General features: G+C 41.5%; 1 protein-coding gene across 4 annotated transcripts in view; it reads right to left on the minus strand.

Moving 5' to 3' along the window:
* Window positions 1–25561, minus strand: part of LOC126187477 (conserved oligomeric Golgi complex subunit 6) — a 124549-nt gene that overhangs the window by 71609 nt on the left and 27379 nt on the right. For all 4 annotated transcript variants that reach the window (XM_049928579.1, XM_049928582.1, XM_049928581.1 and 1 more), the window contains exons 3-4: window positions 11559–11778; window positions 1609–1733 (exon numbers count right to left, since the gene is read on the minus strand). In XM_049928579.1, the coding sequence (XP_049784536.1) occupies window positions 1609–1733; window positions 11559–11778 (345 nt within the window). The remainder of the gene's footprint in view (window positions 1–1608; window positions 1734–11558; window positions 11779–25561) is intronic.

A 25561-nucleotide genomic window follows, 5' to 3' on the forward strand; every position in this document is an offset into this window, starting at 1 on the left:
GGAGAGAGGGAGGGGGAGGGAGAGAGGCGGAGGGAGAGAGGGAGTGTGAGGGAGAGGGAGGGGGAGGGTGAGAGGGAGGGGGAGGGAGAGAGGGGGGGAGGGAGAGAGGGAGGGAGATAGGCAGGGGGAGGGAGAGAGGGAGGGGGAGGGAGATAGGGAGGGGGAGGGAGATAGGGAGGGGGAGGGAGATAGGGAGGGGGAGGGAGATAGGGAGGGGGAGTGAGATAGGGAGGGGGAGAGAGGGGGGAGGGAGAGAGGGGGGGAGGGAGAGAGGGGGGGAGGGAGATAGGCAGGGGGAGGGAGAGAGGGAGAGGGAGGGAGATAGGGAGGGGGAGGGAGATAGGGAGGGGGAGGGAGATAGGGAGGGGGAGGGAGATAGGGAGGGGGAGGGAGATAGGGAGGGGGAGGGAGATAGGGAGGGGGAGGGAGATAGGGAGGGGGAGGGAGATAGGGAGGGGGAGGGAGATAGGGAGGGGGAGGGAGAGGGAGATAGGGAGGGGGAGGGAGATAGGGAGGGGGAGGGAGATAGGGAGGGGGAGGGAGATAGGGAGGGGGAGGGAGATAGGGAGGGGGAGGGAGATAGGGAGGGAGAGGGTGGGAGGGAAGGAGAGGGTGGGAGGGAAGGAGAGGGTGGGAGGGAAGGAGAGGGTGGGAGGGAAGGAGAGGGTGGGAGGGAAGGAGAGGGTGGGAGGGAAGGAGAGGGCGAGAGGGAGGGAGAGGGTGGGAGGGAGGGAGGGTGGGAGGGAGAGAGGGAGGGAGGGAGAGAGGGGGGAGGGAGGGAGGAGGGAGGTGGAGGGAGGGAGGGCAAGGGAGGGGGAAGGAGGGGGAGGGAGGGAGAGGGAGGGAGGGAGAGAGTGGGAGGGAGAGAGAGGGAGAAAAGGACTCTCAATGTGTGTGTGTGTGGGGGGGGGGGGAGGGCTGTATGGTGAGTAGCAACTTTCCTTTTCACAATACTGCAATATTACAAGACAATTTTAATAGAAAGTGCTGTAGGTTTCAAAATTCTAATTCCTGTCATTATGAGATACATAAATAACGAAAGGAAAGAAGTTTCAAAGAACATTTTCCTATTCAATAACACTGCAATATTAACTGTTGCCTCAAACATTTACCAACAATAGTAGTATTCAGTATACAAATGAATGACACTGGAGTTAGAAAGCACATTAAACTGAAGAGATGTAGAGATGAAGCGTGTCTGTTAGTGTGAGCAATGGAAATGATAACAGTGGTAGTAAAGATCAAATAGCTCTGAATGATTAGCAATGGTGATTGCTGTTTTAACAGTATATCAAATTACTATGATGTAAATCCTATATGTGAAGACCTATGAAGACACTGCTGTTCAACATATTCACCTTTTCTCACACTGTCACAGCTTTTCATGCCAGTGAAGGTGTGTATGCTACCTCTTAACCCTTATTTTCAATGGCATTCTTCAGGCATACTGAACTCTATCCTTCTCATGTAATACTTCTTTTCATTTACTACATTAGTCTGTAAGCTGTAGTTACCAAAGCCTATCACTTAATTAAAAATGGAAGTAATTTTTTAAGCTCAAAACTATAATAATGGCGTAACAGTTTTAATTTAGACTAAAACACTTACTTGAATAAAACAGGTCTGTCTTGCAAACGTGTCATTGCCTGCATTAGCAAAAGACTGGTTTCTGGAGACTCGATACTTCGACAATTGTTCTGTGCCCACCGATACAGCCTCTCTAATGCTGCTTCCTATTACAAACAAGCATAATAAGAATCTGTTTCAATTCCAGCACAGACAGCATATATTCATTCATTACTATAAACATCTAAATGGAACTTCCAATCTCAAAACACATTATTTCATATAATACTTGCGAACGTACGAAGATATTTGATCTGACAAGAAACTGATTTTGTCTGATGATGATTAAGAGAGTGGAATCATACTTTAATCCCCAAAAGTTGATGAATATCACCAATAAAATGACTATCTTATAACACTAACATTGTTCCAATATAGTAATTCAAAACTGTAGCACCTATTTTCTTAAAGTATTTAAAAATTCATAATGTATGCAGTAACTATTTTTTAGTACAGCACTTATCAATGAGAAAGAGCTGAATTGTTGTTCATTTCATATTGAAAGAGGTAATTGTGAAACACGGTACAAGAATCTGGGTAAGTGCAAGTAGAACTCGAGCACTGGGGTTTCCATACAAATTTAACTATGTGTAAAGATTGCTCATCCACCCCAGCAATTAAGAATATCAATGATTTTCGCCTGTTATCAGTGCCAACATAGGCAAGATGGGTCTTAACTTAAGGGCAGAAAAAATTGTGTTATATAGTCACAAATTAACTATTTTCGGATTTTTTCCTTTGCTCATACTATGAAACCTTGCTTCTTGCTAAATATCATGATTCTAGGTCAATAGGAAGTAGCCTATAGATTTTCATGAGCGAGTTTGCAAGTATCAAAATACATGACATAAATGACCATATCTTCTGAGTGCACTGACTTAGAAGCTTCAATTTTTTTACACCACCAAGGGACTGTAGACCGTAATGCATGGGAAAGTTCAATTTGATATAGATACCTGTTCCTGCAAAAAAGGGTTTTTAATAGTTGAACAGACACACAGACAGACAACAAAGTGATCCCGTAAAGGTTCCATTTTTACTGACTGAGGTATGGAACTCTATAAAAAAGTAGGGAGGAAAGAAAGCAGTTTCATTTTTACATTGTAGCCAGACTTGTAAACACCCACAGATAACAGCCAAATTTTTTAGATTGTTACTACAGCCTTCCAAACTGTTATTTAAGTTTAAATGCCTTGTACCCATATCAGATATGTTCGAATCATCATTACCAGCCAGCTGACAATAACTGCTTGATAATCACCTTTTCCAGGCTTCTCCATACATTACGCACTGCAACAAAATTTATCTGTATTGGTTCTGCATGTTTTCTAATGTCATTTACTCTTTTTTCCATTAGGCCATCACTTTGGTCTTTCCTTTATCTCTTGGAATCCAAAGGAGAACTTCCTTGGTCCATCAACCACCCCTTCACATGGCAACAGGTCTTGCCCACCTTCTGTTTGGTTTCATTACAGTCATAAATGTGTCTTCCACTCCAGTTTGTTCACTATCTATTTATTTGTTTGCCTATTGTTTCTAGCAATTCCCAAAGAGGATTTCACCAATGGTTGATCAACCCATATAATATTTGGTGGTTTTTGTATTAAAAGCCAATGCTGTGCAGATACAACTAAAAGCTGGTAGTAAATTTCTTATATCAGATACAACAGAAGCTTGGATTTGGAAAACAAGCAATGTATATATCTTACCAAATGCACTCATGATTAATTTCACTCTTTAATTATTTATTTTGTTAAAATATTTTGATTATATGTTGTTTTAACCCTAACACTGGTTTTTAGACCTGCTTATAAACTTGATCTATTAAATACTTCAGTTCGTTGTTGAAGGATTTTACACTAAAATTTGGTTTATATTACCTGTTGGTTCGCATTTCATACTTTGGGGCTTAATTTCTCCTATCACAGTTCTCAACTTCACATACCAACTGTCCAGTGTTGCCAATGCACAATCACAAACTGTCAATCACCTGCAGTGTTCAAATAGTGCAGCACACAAGCATAATTGTTTCTGGCATTGATAGCAGATCATTGAACTATTACTGGCTGCAGCAAGTAAAAGCACAAGTCTGCCCACTCCCTGTTTTTGGAATCATAGCCATATAAAACAATGTTTCCGTCCTATGTCTGCTGCATCCACTTTAACTTCATATGACTAAAAAAGCAAAATTTATGATGACACCATCAATAAAGACAGCAGTTTGCAGCTGAGCATAGCATAACAGAGCAAGTAGGAATTGTGATGTCCATGATAGTGCAGCAGACACGGGATGAAAACATTGTCTTATATAGCGATGGACTGAGCACTGGTAACATCACACCACTACCAGGGCTATATAAGGATGAGCATTGTTACCAGAATGCACAGTAGTATCACATGCCAAAGTGCTGTCACCACCGACAGTCTCTCCTCACCACACCACACGGAAGCTTATAGACACATTGCGCACACATAATGTTGAGTGTGCAATCAACCTTTTTAATATCACAGTATATTATTAGTATCAACTTATTTACTAGTTTATAAACAAATAAATTTGTCTTTAAAAACATAACACTTTATAAGACATGCAGTGTAAAGATGCTCAAATTATTCTTGGGACCGAGTGCGCTGAAACCTGAACTGGAAATCTCTGACATATTTTGAGTCATTGGACGTATATTGGAATGACACATTAGAGGCTATAGGATGGGGAGTGTTTATTGCAGCTGACAAAAATATTATCTCTAGTGAGGTCAAAGTTGCATGTGACAGAGGTGAGGGTGAAACCAAGTTAATTGTCGGATGCTTTATCAGCCACCTGATTCTGCTGTGACAATTCTAAAGTTGTAATTCTTCAGGCTTTCCCGGCGATCTAATGACATCTTGGGTTGTCAGGTGTTCTGCCGGATATCAGCGTCGACGCTGATATCCGGCAGAACACCTGACAATGCAAGATGTAATTCTAAAGTTATTAAAAGAAAGTCTATGGTCAATGGCGCGTAAATACCCAGATCATGCAATACTAGTTGGAGGCTACTTTAACCAGCTGACAGGGATACCTATGGATTCATTGCAGGGGGTACAGAGAGACAGTTGTCTGAAATACTTTGAAAATGTTTTCTGAAAACATGTCTTGAGTAGCTAGCTCAGCATTACACACGACAGAAATATCTTAGACCTTGTAGCTACAAATAGGCCAGACCTTATCGACAATGTCAGTATAGAAATGGGAATTAGCGAACATGATGTCATTACAGCAACTTTGATTACGAAAGTTAATAAATAAGTCAAGAAGGCTAGGAGTGTGTTTCTACTAGATAGAGCAGATAAGCAGTTATTAGCATCTCACTTGGACAGTGAATTGGCATAACAAACTTCCAGTAAGATGGATGTAGAGGAATTATTGGCAAAGTTTACGCAGATTCTAACTCATGGTCTGGAGAGTTGTGTGCCTAGTGGATAAAGGATGGAAAAGATCCATAGTGGTTTCATAACACAATTTGGAGGATGCTGAGGAAGCAGAGGCTGTTGCACTTTCGGTTCAAAAGGGAACACGCAAATGATGACAAGCGAAGGTTAGTATAGATTCGTACATCTGTGAAAAGATCTGTGCATGAAGCATACAACAACTACCACCGTCACACCTTAGTAAAAGATCTGGCAGAGAACCCAAGGAAATTCTGGTCTTACGTAAAATCGCTAAGTGGGTCTAAGGCTTCCATTCAGTCCCTTGTTGACCAGTCTAGTGTGGCAGGTGAACACAGCAACATGGAAGCCGGAGATTTTAAATTTAACATTCAAGAACTCGTTCATACTGGAAAATAATACAAACATACCGTCATCTGATCATCAGGCAGAATCCAGAATGGACAACATAGTAATAAGCATTCCTGGCATAGAGAAACAACTGAAAGATTTGAAAGTAAATAAATCACCAGGTCTGGATGGATTTCCAGTTTGAATTTACAAAGAGTACTCTATGTCATTGGCCCCTTACCTATCTTGCACTTATTGCTAATCTCTCGCCCAGCACAAAGACCCAAGTGACTGGATAAAGGTGCAGTTGACTCCAAAATGTAAGAAGGGTAAAAGAAAGGACCTGCAAAATTACAGACCAATATCCCAAACTTCTGTTTGCTGCAGAATCCTTGAACATATTCTCAGTTCGAATATAATAAACTTTCTTGAGACTGAGAAGCTTATGCCCACAAGTCAGCACGGTTTTAGAAGGCACCGCTCACGCAAAACTCAGCTTGCCCTTTCCTCACATGATATACTGAGAAGTATGAAGGGCAACACGCAAATTCCATATTTCTAGGTTTCTGGAGAGCATTTGACATGGTGCCTCATTGTAGGCTTTTAATGAATGTTTGAGCATACGGAATAAAACCACAGATATGCAAGTGGCTCGAAGACTTCTTAAGTAATAGAATCCAGCAAGTTGTGCTTGACAGCGTGTACATCAGAGACAGGGCTATCGTCAGGACTGTCCCAGGAAAGAGTGATAGGACCACTGTTGTCCTCTATATACATAATGATTTAGCAGATAGGGTGGGTAGAAATCTGCAGTCATTTGCTGATGATGCCATGGTGTACAGTAAGGTGTCAAAGTTGAGTGATTGTAGGAAGTAGGAAGATACAAGATGACTGAAACAAAATTTCCAGTTGGTGTCATGAAAGGCTGCTAGCCCTAAATGTGGAAAAATGTATAAGTTGATGCAGGTTCAATGTTCAGATACAGTATTACTAGTGTCCTGCTTTAAGTGAAGTCATTTAAATGCCTGGGTGAAAAGTTGCAAAGGGATATGAGATGGAACAAGCATGTGAGAACTGTGGAAGGGAAGGCGAATGGTTGACTTTGGTTTATTGGGAGAATTTTACGAACGAGTGGTTCACCCGCAAAGGAGATCGCATACAGGACGTTGGTGCGACCTGTTCTTGAGTACTGCAAGTGTTTGAGATCCTTACAAGGTCAGATTGAAGGAAGACATTGAAGCAATTCAGAGGACGGCTCACAGATTTGTTACAGGTAGGTATGAACAATGTTTAAGTTACAGACGTGCTTCAGGAGCTCAAATGGTAATCCCTGGAGGGAAGGTGATGTTCTTTTAGAGAAACACTGTTGAGAAAATTTAGAGAACTGGCAACAGAAGCTGGTTGCCGAACAATTCTACTGCTGCCAACATACATTGCGCGTAAGGACCATGAAGATAATATACAGGGTGATTCAAAAAGAATACCACAACTTTAGGAATTTAAAACTCTGCAACGACAAAAGGCAGAGCTAAGCACTATCTGTCGGCGAATTAAGGGAGCTATGAAGTTTCATTTAGTTGTACATTTGTTCGCTTGAGGCGCTGTTGACTAGGCGTCAGCGTCAGTTGATGCTAAGATGGCGACCGCTCAACAGAAAGCTTTTTGTGTTATTGAGTACGGCAGAAGTGAATCGACGACAGTTGTTCAGCGTGCATTTCGAATGAAGTATGGTGTTAAACCTCCTGATAGGTGGTGTATTAAACGTTGGTATAAACAGTTTACAGAGAATGGGTGTTTGTGCAAAGGGAAAAGTTCTGGACGGCCGAGAACGAGTGATGAAAATGTAGCATGCATCCAGCAAGCATTTGTTCGCAGCCCAGGATAATCGACTCGCAGAGCTAGCAGAGAGCTGCAAATTCCACAATCAACTGTATGGAGAGTCCTACGAAAAAGGTTAGTTACGAAACCTTATCGTCTGAAATTGGTTCAAGCACTGTCTGCAGCTGATAAGATTAAAAGAATCGATTTCTGTGATTTTATCCTTGCTCAAATGGAAACAAATGAATCTTTCGTTTCAAAGATTGTGTTTAGTGATGAAGCAACTTTCCACACTAACAGGAAAGTCAACAGTCACAATGTCTGTATATGGGGCACTGAGAATCCGCGGGAAACAACTCAGTATGAACATGACTCGCCTAAGGTGAACGTTTTCTGTGCCATTTCAGCCAATAAAGTTTTTGGTCCCTTTTTCTTCGAAGGTGCTACTGTAACTGGACTACAGTATCTGGAGATGTTAGAGAATTGACTGTTCCCTCAGCTCGAACAAGAAGCACAACAATTCATATTTCAGCAGGATGGAGCGCCACCACATTGGCACTTATCTGTCCGTAACTACCTGAACGTCAACTACCCGAGGCGATGGATCGGCCGCCAGGCAGCCCTTGACAGAGCACTTCATCACTGGCCTCCAAGAAGCCCTGATCTTACCCCATGCGATTTTTTCTTATGGGGGTATGTTAAGGATATGGTGTTTCGGCCACCTCTCCCAGCCACCATTGACGATTTGAAACGAGAAATAACAGCAGCTATCCGAACTGTTACACCTGATATGCTACAGAGAGTGTGGAACGAGTTGGAGTATCGGGTTGATATTGCTCGAGTGTCTGGAGGGGGCCATATTGAACATCTCTGAACTTGTTTTTGAGTGAAAAAAAACCTTTTTAAATACTCTTTGTAATGATGTATAACAGAAGGTTATATTATGTTTCTTTCATTAAATACAAATTTTTAAAGTTGTGGTATTCTTTTTGAATCACCCTGTAAGAGAAATGTGGGCTCGTACAGAGGTATATAGGCAGCCATTTTTCACTTACTCTCTTTGCAAGTGGAACAGGAAAGGAAATGACTAGTTGTGGTACAGAGTACCCTCCACAATGCACTGTATGGTGGATTTCAGAATATCAATGTAGATGTAGAATACCTTCAGATAACCACAATGGACTATGTCCATTCATATCAGCTGTTGATAGTAAGAAAATGAATCCTCAACTACTTTTTTAAAATGTTTTATTTTAAGTAACTCGGCGTATGTGAAGAGAGACGATCCTTTACATCTGTATACTTCTGTCTTAGTTTTTCTACATCTTTTTCCTAAGTTATAATTGTTGACCCAAATAAGCACTATTGCATTTGCAGCAATGTTTGTATTCATAATTAATGATTTCTCTATCACTGTTATGCACATTACTACTGTGTGAATCAACTCAGGAGGATGGGAATACGGAGCTGGAACAGTCGCAGGCTTCAGCTTGTGTTTCAGAAAAAGATTCAACTTTTCAGATTCCTTTCATAATCCGAATTAGCAAAATGTATTGGCCACACACACAAGCATTAGCAATCAAAAATTAATCAGAGCATTTAACAACATTTATCTGCTCTTGTTTCATATCATTATTCCAGGGAATCATACGAAACATAATTTCCATCTTTTTTACTTGTATGCAGTGATAACTACACAGCAAACCACTATTTTTAATCAAAAACAATTTAGAACATACTCTCAGAGCCCCTCAATACTTTGATAACATAGTATAACTCTGCACTTAATCATTTATCACCAATGAGAACTTATGCAAACAACCTTGTATTTACTCAAAACACAATTGGTTATGGCAGTGGTTGGCTACAGACTGGTGGCAGCATTGGCTGTGGTCTCATCGACAGAGCTTGCTACTGCACACATGCCTTGTGATTCCTACTGTCTATTCAAGTAGCTGTGAGGATCAGGGCAGCAATCACATGGCTGTCAGTTACCATTTAATAATGGCAAGGAGCACAATGATGAAAGCTCATGGATGTACAACCACTTGACGCCATCTTTATCTTTGCCTCTCTTCCTACTCACATTCTCACAACAGAAGGGTTCCTCTCAATCTATTATCCAAGTGACCTGCTCCAACTTTCAACCTCCTCTACTTAGTCCCTATTCCCTTCCTGTAGAAGGAAAGTATAGTTTTGAAACCTAGAAGGACTATTTTCTCTTTCAAGTGCTTCTATCACAATACTGTGACAGGGCCTTCTGAAGTTAGATACTGGCTACTTTGTAATATCAGGTGCAATTTATTAGCATTTGATAAAATGTAATCAACTTTAGTTTTAGTTCCATTTGTTCCCTGCCAAGTCAATTTTTGACTGTTGTGTTCTGAAAGAAGGCAGGAGGTAAATATGTTATTCTCAGCATTATCTACTAATGAATGTCTCCTTATTTCTGCAGTCATCCACAAAATTTCCCCACTTTAAGTATAGTGTTATTTTTGTCCCCTACTTCTGTACTAACACTCCCCATTCCCATTTTGTAGAGTGACTCTCTCAGGTTTTCTCGATGAGAGTGATCAATAGTGTGCTTTCATTCTGCCAAGTAGATGTTTCCATTTTATGCCAGATGGGTATTGCATTCCATGTGAATGTGTCATGTCATCAGAAGAGTGGAGAGAGCCAGGGAACATCAGCAACATACCTCAATAAACAATCAAGCAAATCAGCTGTCACTGAGTTCTGTCTTCAATATAATCATGAAATGAATTATGATGAGACCAATGTCACTGAGCACACGCAAAGTTTCTGGGACAGCATAATTAATAAGTGTATCGAAATAAAGATATCAGAAAAGCTAATAAACAGGGTTGTTTCAGTTTTAATAATACTTGGGGTCAGGCACTCAATTTATCAAAAACCTGTTTGACATCACATCCACCAGTGTTGAAAAACATGGAGAGAATTTGCATTTCACGGAATATTAGTGTGAGCTCTGAAAACCAAAAGAGTGTCAAAGGGTGAACTGGGCATCGGAAATCAAACTCAGCTGTAAACAGTGGAGTGAGACAAACAATAATTCACAATCCAAGTTGGAATCCAGGCAGTACATTTAATAGCAAAACTTGCAGGGACCTGAAGATGATGGTTTGGTTGGTTGTTGAAATATTTTGCATGAACAGGAAACAACAGCTTGGCAGAACACTTGGAAGCATGTTATTAATTTACTGTAATTTCTTAGTTTCTGTTGGTTTTTGTAGAGGTCCTCTACCTCCTAATGAGAACATTTCCAATTAAAAGAAATCTTCCCGTTCTGTCCGAAATTTCGTGAGGTCTAGGCATTTATGTATTTTTTTCTAATGTGATTACATTAAATACAAATTGAGGAACTAAATTATTGATGCCTATTTAGGACCAGTCCTTAAATTAAGAATGGCATTTTACAAACTGGATAAACAGAAACTTTCCAAGTAAATGAAAAACTATTGTTCACATTGGTTAAAATATATGTCAGCATATATTTAAACAAATTTTCACTTTAATAATGATATAATTATTACCACTACTTTATAAAAAGTTATTTAATTACTTCTTTATGGCTCTCAAAATTGTTCTGAAGTTGTTACAATGGACAGTAACAGCTCTTTCATGCCAAAAGTTTGCCAACTACTTACCTATGCCAGAGCATGAAATCACATCTGTCATTGTACGAACTGAAAATGTATTGTTCTAAGGCTGCACTAGGATATTGTCTTGGAATGGTAAGCAGTAAGGTTGCATTCTGTACATAATATACAAAGTAATTCCAGGAAATTATGAAGTTTGAGAGCCACAGCCGGACCTGCTATTATGATTTGGGAAGGCATTAATATGATTTCAGGTTACTTCTGAGAGAACATTTTGACATTTTTTGGTATTTACATGTCTATGAGCCACATTATGTATTCCCTAGCTGTGTCTGCTGACTTTGTGAATCTGCACAAATCTTACTAAGGATGTTATTAGGAGTCACTAGTTTTCTCTGGTGTTTGTCAGTAAGTGCAGATTGTAGTAATCTTGATCATTTATATAATTTACTTGGATCAATAAAAAAATCTTCTCACCAAGTGGTGGCAGAACAGATACTTAAAAGAAGATTCTAATTAAAACCTCCTTTTATGTGTGTGTTCTGCCGCCACTTGGTGAGTAGATTTTTATGTATCCATTTAAATTATTTTATAGAAAATTGATCAGTTAATGTTATTCCTGATATGCAACTGGACAATATTATCCTGTGACCGGGTCATTCTTGCTGCACGTGTGACCTTTTTTACCAGTGTTGTTACTGTATATAAAAATGTTTGAAAAGGATGGAACAGCACCTGATACAAAGCCATTTGTTCCATAATCTGAAGTGCTGCAGTCTGGTGGCCACTCTGCATCAGAATACGGCAACTGCCATGAATAGACTGCACGCGCTCCAAAGCACTAAAAAATTCTTCAGTAATTGCACCATCTCTCAGTACAGTTTGCTCTGAAGGTGACAGTTGGAAACTGCTCAGAAATGCATCTGCCATTTTCTGCTGAAGAGTCAACTTCTGGCTGAAATCAGAATGACACCGACATTTCAAGGTACTAAAATAAACACAAGCCATAATTAAAATAATGATGATGATGATGATAAGAACAATGACACGTGGTGAATGGGTTTGGAACATCCACTAATAAATAACTGACATTACAATAATGTACTTTTTGACTCTACATCATGATAATGGAAAGTCTTTGACACAGTATGAATTCAGCTTAATATCAAGATACATAAGGGGCATGTGGAAAAATATAACCAAACTTTTAAGTGTCACAGAAATTTTATTTTCCTACTGACAACATTACATTTTTTTAAAATCAATATGGCAGATGTCTGTTAAAGCTTTGTAGAGTGGAAGGAGGTTATTAAGTAGTACTGGAAGTTTGAAATTGATGATGCAATTCAGAGAGAGAGAAGAAGTTGATAAGGGGCTGATCCAACCATCCAGTCACGTTCTTTAGATCCCACTTAGGGGTACCTTCCGGAATGTAGAACAAGTCAAGATTAGCGATTGCTAAGTTAACAAGTGTGTGTCTATGAGACTAAAACAAGGTGGATCAAACAGTGTGTTATGTGCAGTAAGGCCCACCAAGGTGACCCAACATGTTTACAAATGATAAATTCTCAAATACAGTACTGAAATGGTTTCGGCTTTTCACCACAAAAATGTTCACGGCAAGGGTCACATGAAAGTGATGTAAGCTCTAACAGTACATGACGCATTCTGAATAGAAGCAGAGCACATTATTTCATTTCAAGACTAGTGCAACAGCTAAGTGAAGATGAACCAGATTCCAGGGTATAATTTTGTGGATGGGTTCAGGGATGGTTACAAGTGAACTACTTATTATGGGTAGTAGGGGGCGGTTGGTCAGATGAAATACAATCAACAAGCCAAGACCACAGTTGAAAATGCTGTGAATTTGTCTTAAGCAGAAATGTAGTGCGGCTTAGCTCTTAGATGACTCGTTAGGGTTTTCCTTTATGAAGGTGCTGTAACTGGAAGAAGGTACCTAACAATGCTTGCAGATTACATTTTCTCCTTTATTTGTTTAATGACATACGATATGTGTGTCTTTTAATCATACTGGGGCACACTAACTGATCAGCAGATACAGTTATGCACACATCCATAAGTCACAACCAGCCAATGTTCACAGCGAGCCCTATGGTGTGGGTACTGATGTCATCCTAGCCCTACGTGATTTTCTGCTAGGCTGCAATTTGGATTTTGTTGTTACATACTGTAAAGTTTGGCTAGCACACAGACTTGCCTGTCTACCTAATTCGGTATTGTCTTCATGCACCAGTCAACCAACTGTTGTGTTTTTAGTGAATGAACCCAAGTCAAGTGAGAACATAGAGAGTGTAGTTTTTATTTGAGAGCTTCCCAGCTGCATCTACAGTGTTCTGCACTATTGTGTGAGTTAGCCAAAAAACTTCCAGAGTACTGTATTGACTAAAAGATATCCTCTACCAGAAAGCTTTTGTTTTGTGTGTTTTGAGAAGAGTCAGGAACTGTTACTTTCTGTGATTCATTTGTATGTATATTGTGTTTAATAGAATCTGTGGTATTGTTATTATTATTATTATTATTATTATTATTGTTGTTGTTGTTGTTGTCGTTTAAGCAGAGTGAGTATCTGAGTCAAAATTTGCCAACCCTGTCTGTAGGATACAGGAGATAAATTGAGTTTCCTGCATGCTCCCTAGATCTTACACTACTCAATTTATTCCTAATGGGGCACAGTTAAAAGAGGAGGAATACTGTCATAAATGTTGTAGCCTCTACACACTTTTGAATGAGATTCAAGCAACATGTTACAGATGTTCCATTGGACACTTTAGTGTGAATTAAGGTATCTGTTGTGACTCATACTCAGAAATGTATCAGTGCTGAAGGTCAATGGTTATGAATTTTTCTATTAGCCACCATACGGAACATTTAGTTTAACTAGAAAGTACACTTTACGTACAAAAATAAATTTTCTGTTACCATTCACATGTACGCAAATATTTTTGCTGGACCCTATATATAGTTATCACCCCTGGATATCTACATATATATAGTGTCTTCTTCCACTCTAGAGAAAAAGAAATGCTTATAAACCTAACAGTTGTTAACACACTGTGAGTGCTTATCTACCAATCATTTCATCTTGAAGGTGATAGGTACACTGACCACCTCGCACTTACTTGTTATCTACAACTAAAAATATTTCAAACAATGGAAAATTCAGAATGGAATAATGAAAATATTACGAAAAGGATATATTGCTACTCACCTTATAATAAAGAAGTTGAGTCACAGATAGGCGCAACAAAAAGACTGCTAAACAAGTAAGCTTTCAGCTAAAAGGCCTTCTTCTGTCTGGCTCTGGCAGCCAGATACAGTGGTCATGTGTGTGTGTGTGTGTGTGTGTGTGTGTGTGTGTGTTTTATCAAATACAGAAGAAGGTCTGAAAACTTACTTGTTTAGCAGTCTTTTTGTTGCGCTTGTCTATGACTCGGCATCTCCACTATATGGTGAGTAGCAATGTAACCTTTTCATAGTATTACAAATATTTCAGTATTCTCTTAATACATCATAAGAAAATCAGAGCTGTAAGCTTCATCTCTGTGTACTCACAACTACACACATTCACTGCTGCAAAAGGTTTACTTGTTATCAAAGATTAGTGAATAACAGTTGCACAATAAAGAAATTTTAACATTTGTCTACGTATTTTGGGAATCATGCTCTCATCATCTGGTCAACCATTGTTTTTACTGTGTACCTCTGTGACACTTCACACTATATATATTCATCCCCGCTGGTGCATGACTACTGCACAAAAAACAAAATCATTGCACTGCCTCATCCTTCATACTCTCCAGACCTGGCACCTGCAGACTTTCTTTTATTTCCAAAGTTGAAAACCCTGTTGAAAGGAAGAAGATTTGCAATATGAGATAAAAGAAAATTCGTAGATGGCGCTTCACACGATCCAGCAAAAGGAGTACCAAGACTGTTTCTGGAAGTGGAAATGGTGTTGGGCACAGTGTATCAATTGTGTAGGAGAGTATTTCAAAGGAGATCATGCACAATAAGTAAAAGGTAAGGGGAGAAAAATTTTGTGACCATAGTTCCAGGATGTTATGAACAGACCTTGTACCTGATCCAACGGTACATTCAGACCCTGTGATCTGACATCACATTATCCAGGACCAGACGAGGATACTGCTACTGCAGGAAGTGGGTGCCAGAGAGTGCACGAAATTACTGAATAAGAACAGTAGTGTACTTCTGAGAAACTGGCTGGTGTGCCACGTTTATTTAGAAAAAACTACCAGGATGACATACAAAGTGTAGCACTATGGAGGCACCAGGGTCATTCAATGTAAATGAGGAATCATTATAAAAAAAAAATAATTTTTCTGTGGGAATTTTTTCCCCTGTTACTTATATAGGTTGGGCATTGAATTTTGTTGGCAAGATTGATTTTTCCCTCCAAAACCTATTGTTTACTTGTAGGAGCCATTGTTTTGAACATGAGATTGTTGAGTTTGTTCAAGCAGAAGATTTGATCGATTTCAAGGTAAGAAAAAACTCATGAAATTTATTATAATTCTTTACGGTTTGTACATCACTTTAAAGTGCATAACTTTGTCTTCTTTTTGGTATATTTCTAGAAGAAAATAATTTAAGCATAATAAATACAAAAACATTTATATAACCTAATCCAAAATGTATAACAACAGTTATCAAATGCCAATTTTTTAAAGATTTTCATAAAATACATTAAAGTACAGAAACTTATATGCCATGCTGTCCTTCACATAAATGTACCTCAATTTGGTGTCTCAAATTTCCTTCTGGAAGCCTTCTCCTGGTACAGAATATTTAATTCACGTAATGTGAGTTACCTTTATGTATGTAATGTGAGTTACCATAATTTTTGTAGGATTAGTTATAATTTTGAGCAGTCACATTGGTTCTGAATTACATACAACACAACTAACAATATATTGCAACAAATTTAATGTATATTTATCTCCATATGCCACATAAAATCCCATAGGGAATAGCTATTTCTACTTTACAACAATTCGCAATTTTTGCAGAATGACTAAGTGCAGCTGAAAAGATGAGACGAAGATGGCAGAAAATGAAAGATGAAGGCAGGTACGAAGAGTATAAAATATCAAACACAAGGAAACTATACAAAAATTCAGGAAAAAGAAGCAGGAACAGGAAAAATGTTTTAGTAAAACAGAACAAGAAAGGATTGCTGCAGACGGGAAACGGAATGTTAAAGAAAGCGTTGCCAAGTACAGGAAGCGGCTAAAGGAAGCTCCTTCAGCTACACCAAGTAGTTCTGCCTCTCCACCATATAAAAACAGGTCTTCATTGGGAAAAGCTGTATCAAAAGTGAAACACATACTTCCAGCATCACCCAGAAAACAAAAATGTGCTATTAGAAGGTTGTATCATACATATATTGAACCTTTAGTAGTAGAAAGAATCTCTAAACAAAAAGTAAGTGATGTAATAATAAGCACTGTGACCAAATTCTATGAAAGGTATGACATTAGTGGACAGGCCCCTGGATGCAAAGACATTGTGACTGTAAAAGATGAGAAAGGCAAGAGTAAGTTGCAAGTACGGCACTTGATGTTTTCTTTGAAAGAAGCCCATGTAATGTTTTGTGAAGAAAATGGCAAAGTGACCGGTAACAGCAAATTCGCAGAATTAAGACCCAAACATGTCACGCTTGCCAATAAACTTCCACACAACATGTGTGTCTGCAGATATCACAAGAATTTCATCTGTGCTGTTAACTCTCTTCATAGCATAGTACCTCAAACAACTAAGTACACCAGTAACTGGAAAGAATTTTTTCTATGTGCAGAGCCTACAGCCAATTGTTGGTTGGGAAAGTGCATGAAATGTAAAGATTTATTGACAGTTAAACTTCTTGATTTATGTACTGGTGTACAAGAGTAGGGCATGAAATGGTATGTGTGGCAGGAGAGTAATGGCAGAATTTTGAAAGCAGAGGAAGAAGGTACATTATAGAATCTTATTGATCATATTCTTACCATAGGACCTAAATTTTTAGAGCACTGCTACTTTAATAAGAGAGAACAATCAAAGAACTATCAGAGTGATAAGGAATCACGATCTTCTGTGATGCTAACTGCCATGATGCAAATTTACTTTTCTGAAAATTTTACATGTGTAAGTCAAGATGAAATCACATTGGCAGCAGAATCAAATTAGTATTTTTACTGCTATGATTTGGCATTCAGGTACTTCTCACCCCTACGTGTTGGTATCTGATAATCTGGACCACACACAAATAACACTATCGTTCTCTATGTAGATAGACTTCTTGAAGAACTACCAAAAAATATTAGAGAATTTACAATCTCGTCAGATGATCCTGCTTCCCAGTTTAAAAACAGATATATTGCACAGGCTATAAAAGTCCTAAGTAAGAGTCATGCCAAAAGAATTACATGGAAGTACTTTGCAGCTTCTTATGGGAAGGGGCCAGTGGATGGAATTGGTGGGGCTGCCAAACGCAAAGTTTGGTCTCTTGTGAAAAGCCAGAAATGTGTTGTAAACAACGCAATAGATTTTGTAAAAGCATTGTTGAATTCTTCTTCTAACATGAGAGCAATTCTTATGGGTGAAGAAGACTTTAGCTAAAGAAGCAAAAAACTACATCTCTCGGCCTTAATCAAGAACTGCAAGCCTTTCTTGAACATTTCTAAAATTCATCACTTGGAACTCTATAATAATGAAGTTGTGGGACACACCACTTCATCAGCTGCAGAGGAAAACACAATATGACAATTCACATATTCCTGGTAATGTTACTAAAATTGAAAATGGTGAGTTTAAAGTTGATGTTATGATGAATAATGAGAAGTTTTGGAAGTGGCCTGAAATTGAAGATGAGATATACTACACTAAAGACAAGCTTGTCAGAAAAGTTAACCCTCCATGTGTTGTAAATTCCCGTGGTTATTTCAAGTTTGACTGTGATCTGTGACAATGAAACTTGAGTTACCGTGTGTTGTAACGTGAATTACCTGTTCATTATGTTTTAATATTTATTCTATTGGACATTAAATGTTTGGAACTTTGTTAAAGTACTTATTAGATCTGATGTTCACATAAAACAGAGCAGACTGTTTTTATTTTCTTTATCATATGCAAAAGCCATTTCTTGGAAATGTAACGTCAGTTACCAAGAATAATTATAAGATTTGGTTTTATAAATATAGTAATGTAACAATTATTGTGATAAAGGTTTATAGAGCATTCTATATAAACTATGTTTTGAGGCATATAAAATATTAAATAGAAACATTTCCTTCTGTTAATAGTCCAAAACCTATAATATAAACATCAATATGTAACGTGAGTTACCATGGAATGACCCACCAACAGACTGAGATGCATATTGCCGAGAGAGGGGTGGGAAGATAAGTCTGAATAGGCGGAGGGCTTGCTGCTAAGAAAAGCCAAAGTCTGTACCAGGCCACTCTCATTAGTACATCTTGCGGGCCCTCACGTGACTATTTGCAGCCCTCTGATTTGTTACTGGAGGGTAATTTGGAAGTGTACCTCCATCAGCAATGACTAACAAGGCTTCACTCCATCAACATTACTGACTATAAGAACGGTGTGCATGTGAATAAGGCATGGGTTGGCAGATGTCTCTGGTACCATACCAGTCCGAGACTGGTCATGACTCTTCAGTAAAATGCAGTTACTCTGTACAGAGTATAAAAACAGAAAAACAAAAATTGAAATGTTGTATGAAAAATGAAGCTGCTTCCATTCAGCCTATTAGCCAACCATGTATATTTCCATCCCTTTCCATAGGAGCAGTTTACTTCCTTTCGAGGCTGCAAATAAAATGGTTGAACTATTCAAATGATTGGAATGATTAAATATATGGAAAGTGCTCCCTTGGTGTTTACTAAAAAATGTTATAATTTTTGAAGATAGAAAACAAGGGACAAGGGTACAAAGTTAGTAATTCTATCTTGTTTACAATAAATTTTGATATCTGAACTGGGCAATTTTAGTTAACAACAATGGTAATATGTGGTCAATTGAAGTGGTGTGCTGATGGGTGGTGTGGTGGCATGGAGACGATCCCAGGTGTGACAACATATTTCAAAATGTCTTTAGTTATGAGAGTCACCTGATGACTGCTGCTTGGGTACAGCTGGTTTTGGTGATTTGAATCACTTAACAATACCCCGTGTTATATGTGATCCATATGGCCAGTCCACAGAAAACAAGAGTTGATGGGACAGATATGAAACTGGGTATAATCACTCCATGCATGTATTCTTGTGTATTCCAATTGGCGATGTGCACAGAGGCATGATTAAGAGTAATTTGGCCTTGCTCTGGAACTAGTAATTTATCAATTGATTGCAGAAGGCAAGCTTTTGTTTATTAGGCAGCGTAGGCAAGCTGTCGATTATGGCAGCACAAAAAGTATTTCAGGCAAATACAGAAGAAAAGATTTTAAATTTTTATTATGTATGTAAGTAAAATGAACCTAATAGTGGGTGTGGAAGAATTGTTGAATAGAAGTCTGCTGTCAGTTAAAGTAACTTGATAATTTTGAGAGAAATGTACGATTATAGCAGAAAGCGTAACCACAGTAGGTTATGGTACCAAGTACAGTATACTATTCCGAATCGGTACGAACCAGTGTTCTCAAGTGGCCCACAGAAGCAGCCTGTACACACACTTGTCACTATAAGAAAACAATATTCAAATTTGAGCCCTGTGCCTACTAAACACTTAGACAGGCCTTCCCCTGATCCTACCTTCTAAAATGACATTAGCCACCTCGTACGCATTTCCATATTGAACAGGATTAATTACTCTTGACGGGAGGCGAGGATAGCTGGCGAGGACTGCTCCACTACTGTTTCCCCACAGTGGAGCTGCATTTTCGAAAGTAATTATAACAGTCTAGATCGCAAGGCACATTTGCTAAAAGGTGACCAGTTTCAATCATCACATGATTGTCTTCAGACCTACAGCTGTAATGTAATAAAATTAGCTATAACCTTACAAAACATAGATATACCCATTTTAATGAACAATGGTTGTTTAGGAAGCAGGGACTGCTGAATGACAATAGTCAACTGATGGAGAGAGCAGTGTAGCTATTTCTTAAATGCTGGAGGCTCCACCTACAGCTGACAGCATGATGTGTTAGGCAATCAGGTATGATTCGAATTATGTACAAAAAGATGTACTTATTAATAAATAAAACATCAAAATTATGTAAAATTATTTTATATTAAAGAAGAAACAGTTTGTTAAAACAGCTATTGTCAAATATACTAAAAGCTTCAAAAAGGAAACAAACAAATATCACATTTGTTGTCTATAGGTTGCCCTTGAGGGGTACGCTGGAAAATAATTACAATGTTGTTGGTTTGTATGGAGATGATGGACGCCATACCAAAGATGTAGCATCAGGGAAATTTCTAAAGAGATGGCTGTGAATATCGATAGGTGATGTCCAGTAGACGACTTTCCATAGATATACGAAGCAGTTAGTTACTATGGAGACGGAGGATGCTGATCTTAGGCGGTTTCCACTGAAGCAGCCATAAACATTGATAAATGAAATAGATAATGCTCCAAAGATGCTGGCCCAGGATATAAATAAGCAGTAGCCATTAATGTATGAATCAATCTATATTAATACCTGTAGATTGTAACATTGTAGCAAATAGTAACAAGAGTGGTATGAGAGGCTTTTTTTTTTTTTTTTTTTTTTGTGGTTTTAGGGCGCACAACTTCAATGGTCATTAGCCCCCTGACTACTCTAAGAATGCACCGCGAGGCACAAGTGGACAACAACAACTAAAAGGGAAAACACGATAAAAGACAGACTGACAGGCATAGGATTAAAAAACAGTTTCATCAAATGTCCTGAGAGAGGTTTGTCAAATTGATAAAACGAAGAACACGAGCAACTGCTCGTGGGTCATCCGCTAAAATGGCATCGAAAGTACTTGGCAGATTAAGATCTAGACGCAGTGTGTTAAAATATGGACAGGACATTAAAATGTGTCGAACCGTCAGCAAGTGCCCACATGGGCAGAATGGCGCTGGCGCAGCCGTCAGCAGATGGCGATGGCTGAACCGGCAGTGTCCAATTCTTAACCGGGCCAAAACTACCTCCTCCCGCCGAGAAGGGCGTGAGGAGGACGTCCAAGCCACGGGAAGAGGTTTTAAGGCCCGAAGCTTGTTGTCTGTAAGTGCAGCCCAATCGGCATGCCACAGCGACACAATGCGCCGACAAATGACCCTGCTAAAATCGGACGAAGGGACACAACAAGAAGCTGTCCGAGGCTGGAGGACCGCAGCCTTGGCCGCGGCATCTGCAGCTTCGTTCCCAGGGATACCGACATGGCCAGGAACCCACATAAAGCTAACCGGAGAACCGACGTCCACCAGCTGCTGAAGAGAGCGTTGGATCCGGTGTACGAAAGGGTGAACCGGGTACGGATCACTGAGGCTCTGGATGGCGCTCAGGGAGTCGGAGCAGATGACATAAGCAGAATGTCGGTGGCGGCAGATGTAAAGAACAGCCTGGTAGAGGGCAAAGAGCTCAGCTGTGAAGACCGAACAATGGCCATGGAGCCGGTATTTGAAACGTTGTGCCCCGACAATAAAGGAACACCCGATCCCGTCATTGGTCTTAGAGCCATCTGTATAAATGAAAGTCATGTTGATGAACTTCGAACGAAGTTCCAAAAAACGGGAGTGGTAGACCGAACCGGGGGTAACCTCTTTTGGGAGCGAGCTGAGGTCAAGGTGAACGCGGACCTGAGCCTGGAGCCAAGGTGGCGTGTGGCTCTCGCCCACTCGAAAGGTTGCAGGGAGTGAAAAATTAAGGTGTTGAAGGAGGCGACGAAAGCGAACTCCAGGGGGTAGCAGGGCAGAGACATACAACCCGTATTGACGGTCGAGAGAGTCGTCAAAAAAGGAACGATAAGACGGATGGTCGGGCATTGACAGTAGCCGACAGGCATACCGACAAAGCAGTATATCGCGCCGGTAGGTGAGTGGCAATTCGCCAGCGTCAGCATGAAGACTCTCAACGGGACTAGTATAAAATGCTCCGATCGCAAGTCGTAAGCCCCGATGTTGTATGGAGTTGAGGCGGCGTAAGATGGATGGCCGTGCAGAGGAGTATACGAAGCTCCCATAATCCAGCTTGGAGCGGACGATCGACCGATATAGACGAAGTAGGACAGTTCGATCCGCTCCCCACGACATACCACTGAGAACACGGAGGACATTTAAAGAACGGGTACAACGGGCGGCCAAATATGACACATGTGGAGACCAGCTAAGTTTCCTGTCAAATGTAAGGCCTAAAAATTTGGTTGTCTCCACGATTGGGAGAGCAACGGGACCGAGTCGTAAGGACGGTGGGAGAAACTCTTTGTAGCGCCAGAAGTTAATACAGACCGTCTTCTCGGCAGAAAAACGGAAGCCATTGGCGACACTCCAGGAGTAAAGACGGTCAAGAGAACGCTGAAGACAGCGCTCCAGGACACGTGTACACTGCACGCTGCAATAGATGGTAAAGTCGTCCACAAAAAGGGAGCCTGATACATCAGCTGGGAGGCAATCCATTATTGGATTGATCGCGATGGCGAAGAGAGCGACGCTCAAAACTGAGCCCTGTGGCACCCCATTCTCCTGGCGAAAGGTGTCGGACAGGACAGAACCCACACGTACCCTGAACTGTCGATCCATTAAAAAGGAACGAATAAAAAGAGGGAGGCGACCGCGAAGGCCCCATGTATGCATGTTGCGGAGAATGCCCGCCCTCCAACAGGTGTCGTAAGCCTTCTCCAAATCAAAGAACACAGCCGCGGTCGGGCGCTTCCGCAAGAAGTTATTCATAATGGAGGTCGACAAGGTAACCAGATGGTCAACAGCAGAGCGGCGCCTACGAAATCCACATTGTACATTGGTAAGTAGGCGTCGAGACTCGAGCAGCCAAACCAATCGAGAGTTAACCATTCGCTCCATCACTTTACAGACACAGCTGGTAAGCGAGATAGGTCGATAACTGGAAGGCAAGTGCTTGTCCTTCCCCGGCTTAGGAATCGGGACAACAATAGACTCGCGCCAGCATGCGGGAACATGTCCCTCAATCCAGATGTGATTGTATGTACGAAGAAGAAAACCTTTACCCGCAGGAGAAAGGTTCTTCAGCATCTGAATATGAATAGAATCAGGCCCTGGAGCGGAGGACCGTGATCGGCCAAGTGCGTTTTAGAGTTCCCGCATGGTGAATGGGGCATTATAACTTTCACAATTCGAGGAGCGGAAGTCAGGTGGCCTAGCCTCCTCTGCCTGTTTGCGGGGGAGGAAGGCAGGGTGGTAATGAGCGGAGCTCGAAACCTCTGCGAAAAAGCGGCCGAAGGCATTGGAGACAGCCTCAGGGGCCACAAGGACGTCATTCGCGACCTTCAAGCCAGAAACTGGTGAGTGGACCTTAGTGCCAGATAGCCGGCGCAGGCTACCCCAGACAACAGAAGAAGGAGTAAAACTGTTGAAGGTGCTTGTGAAAGCAGCCCAGCTGGCTTTCTTGCTTTCTTTAATAATACGACGGCACTGAGCACGTAATCGTTTATAATTGATACAATTCGCCACTGTAGGGTGGCGTTTAAAGGTGCGTAAAGCACGTCGACGAGCATGTAAAGCGTCTCTACATGCTGCAGACCACCAGGGGACCGGTACGCGACGTGGAGAAGAAGTAGGGTGAGGGATGGAATATTCAGCAGCAGCGAGAATGACTTCCGTGAGGTGTGCGACCTGACGATCGCAGCTTGTGAAGGTTTGATCCTGAAAAGTCGCCCTGGAAGAGAAGAGCCCCCAGTCTGCCTTGGAGATGGTCCAACTAGAGGAGCACGGAGAGGGGGTATGCTGCAGGAGATGGATAACACACGGGAAGTGGTCGCTCGAATATGTATCAGAAAGTGCATACCACTCAAACCGGCGTGCAAGTTGGGGAGTACATATAGAGAGGTCTAAATGGGAATAGGTGTGAGATGTGTCCGAAAGAAAAGTAGGGGCGCCAGTATTGAGGCAGACAAGATTGAGCTGGTTGAAAAGGTCTGCTAACAAGGAGCCCCTCGGGCAGGATGCTGGAGAGCCCCAAAGGGGATGGTGGGCATTGAAGTCTCCAGTTAACAAAAATGGTGCAGGTAGCTGAGAAATAAGTTGCATCATGTCTGCCCTGGTAACGGCAGATGACGATGGAGTGTAAACGGTACAGAAGGAAAACGTAAAAGTGGGGAGAGTAATGCGGATGGCAACTGCCTGCAGGCCGGTGTGCAACGTGATGGGATCGTAGTAAATATCATCCCGGACCAGCAACATAACCCCTCCATGAGCTGGGATACCCACCATAGGGGGTAGGTCAAAACGCACAGAGGTGTAGTGTGCCAAGGCAATTTGATCGCATGGGCGTAGCTTCGTTTCCTGGAGGGCTACGACGAGTGGACGGTGCAAGCGGAGCAGCAACTTCAGGTCCTCTCGGTTGGAGCGAATGCTGCGAATATTCCAGTGAATAAGTGCCATCGTAAGAAAAGGAAGATGAAAGAAGGGGTCACCTCGAAGGCCGCTGAGGGCCTGGCTTCGAGCGAGCACTGCCGCCGCTATCAGTAGGCGGACAGTCATCGTCCATTGGGTCGATAGGTTCATCGGCCATCTCAGGAGGATGGCCGGGAGGGGGAGCTTCCTCCGCCAGTGAACGGCCAGATGTACGGCTACCAGCGGTGCGGCCAGGCGAAACGGATGACGGCCTGGGGCGGCAACCGCTGGGTGGCGCAGGAGAAGAAATGCGCCGTGGCGGAGAAGGAGAACTGTGCTTCCTATGAGCCTTTTTGGAAGGACGTTTGGTGGAAGTACCGGTCGAAGGCTGGGAGGTCGAGGTACGTAGGAAGTCTGCACGGGATGGTTCCTTCTTGAAGGCCCGTGCATCTGACTTCGGGGTCTTCGTCTTAGCAGAAGCTGATGAAGGGGCTGGTGTCTGTGGGGTGATGGGAGGAAGAGGAGACGTCGACTGCGCGATCTTAGCACTGGCCGAACGGACGACCGTGGTGCTGAAGGTCAGATCACATGTCTGGGTTGCTGCCTCCCTGGTAGTCCGAGGAGAGGCGAGGACAGTACTGTATTTCCCCGCTGGGAGCAGCGCGGGCTTCCTACTAGCCAATAGCTTGCGAGCAGCCGAGGTGGACACTTCCTCTTTGACCCGAATTTCTTGGATACAGCGTTCTTCCTTATAGACAGGACAGTCGCAGGAGGATGCGGCATGGTCACCCTGACAGTTCACACAACGAGGAGACGGAGGTGGACAGTCACCCTCATGGGCATCCCTGCCACAAGTGACACATTTAGCCGCATTGGAACAAGACTGTCGAGTGTGATTGAAACGCTGACACTGGTAGCAGCGCGTAGGTGTCGGGACATAGGGGCGAACAGAAATAACCTCGTAGCCCGCCTTGATGCGCGATGGCAGCTTAACACTATCGAAGGTCAAGAAAAGTGTCTGGGTCGGTACAAGGTCATTGTTGAGCTTTTTCATGACCCTATGGACAGCCGTCACGCCCTGCTCAGCGAGGAAAGATTGAATCTCCTTGTCAGTCAATCCGTCGAGGGAGCTAGTACAGACTACACCACGAGACGAATTCAAAGTTCGGTGGGCCTCCACCCGGACAGGGAACGTGTAC

This window comes from Schistocerca cancellata, chromosome 5, assembly GCF_023864275.1.
Source record: "Schistocerca cancellata isolate TAMUIC-IGC-003103 chromosome 5, iqSchCanc2.1, whole genome shotgun sequence".
NCBI lineage: Eukaryota > Metazoa > Arthropoda > Insecta > Orthoptera > Acrididae > Schistocerca > Schistocerca cancellata.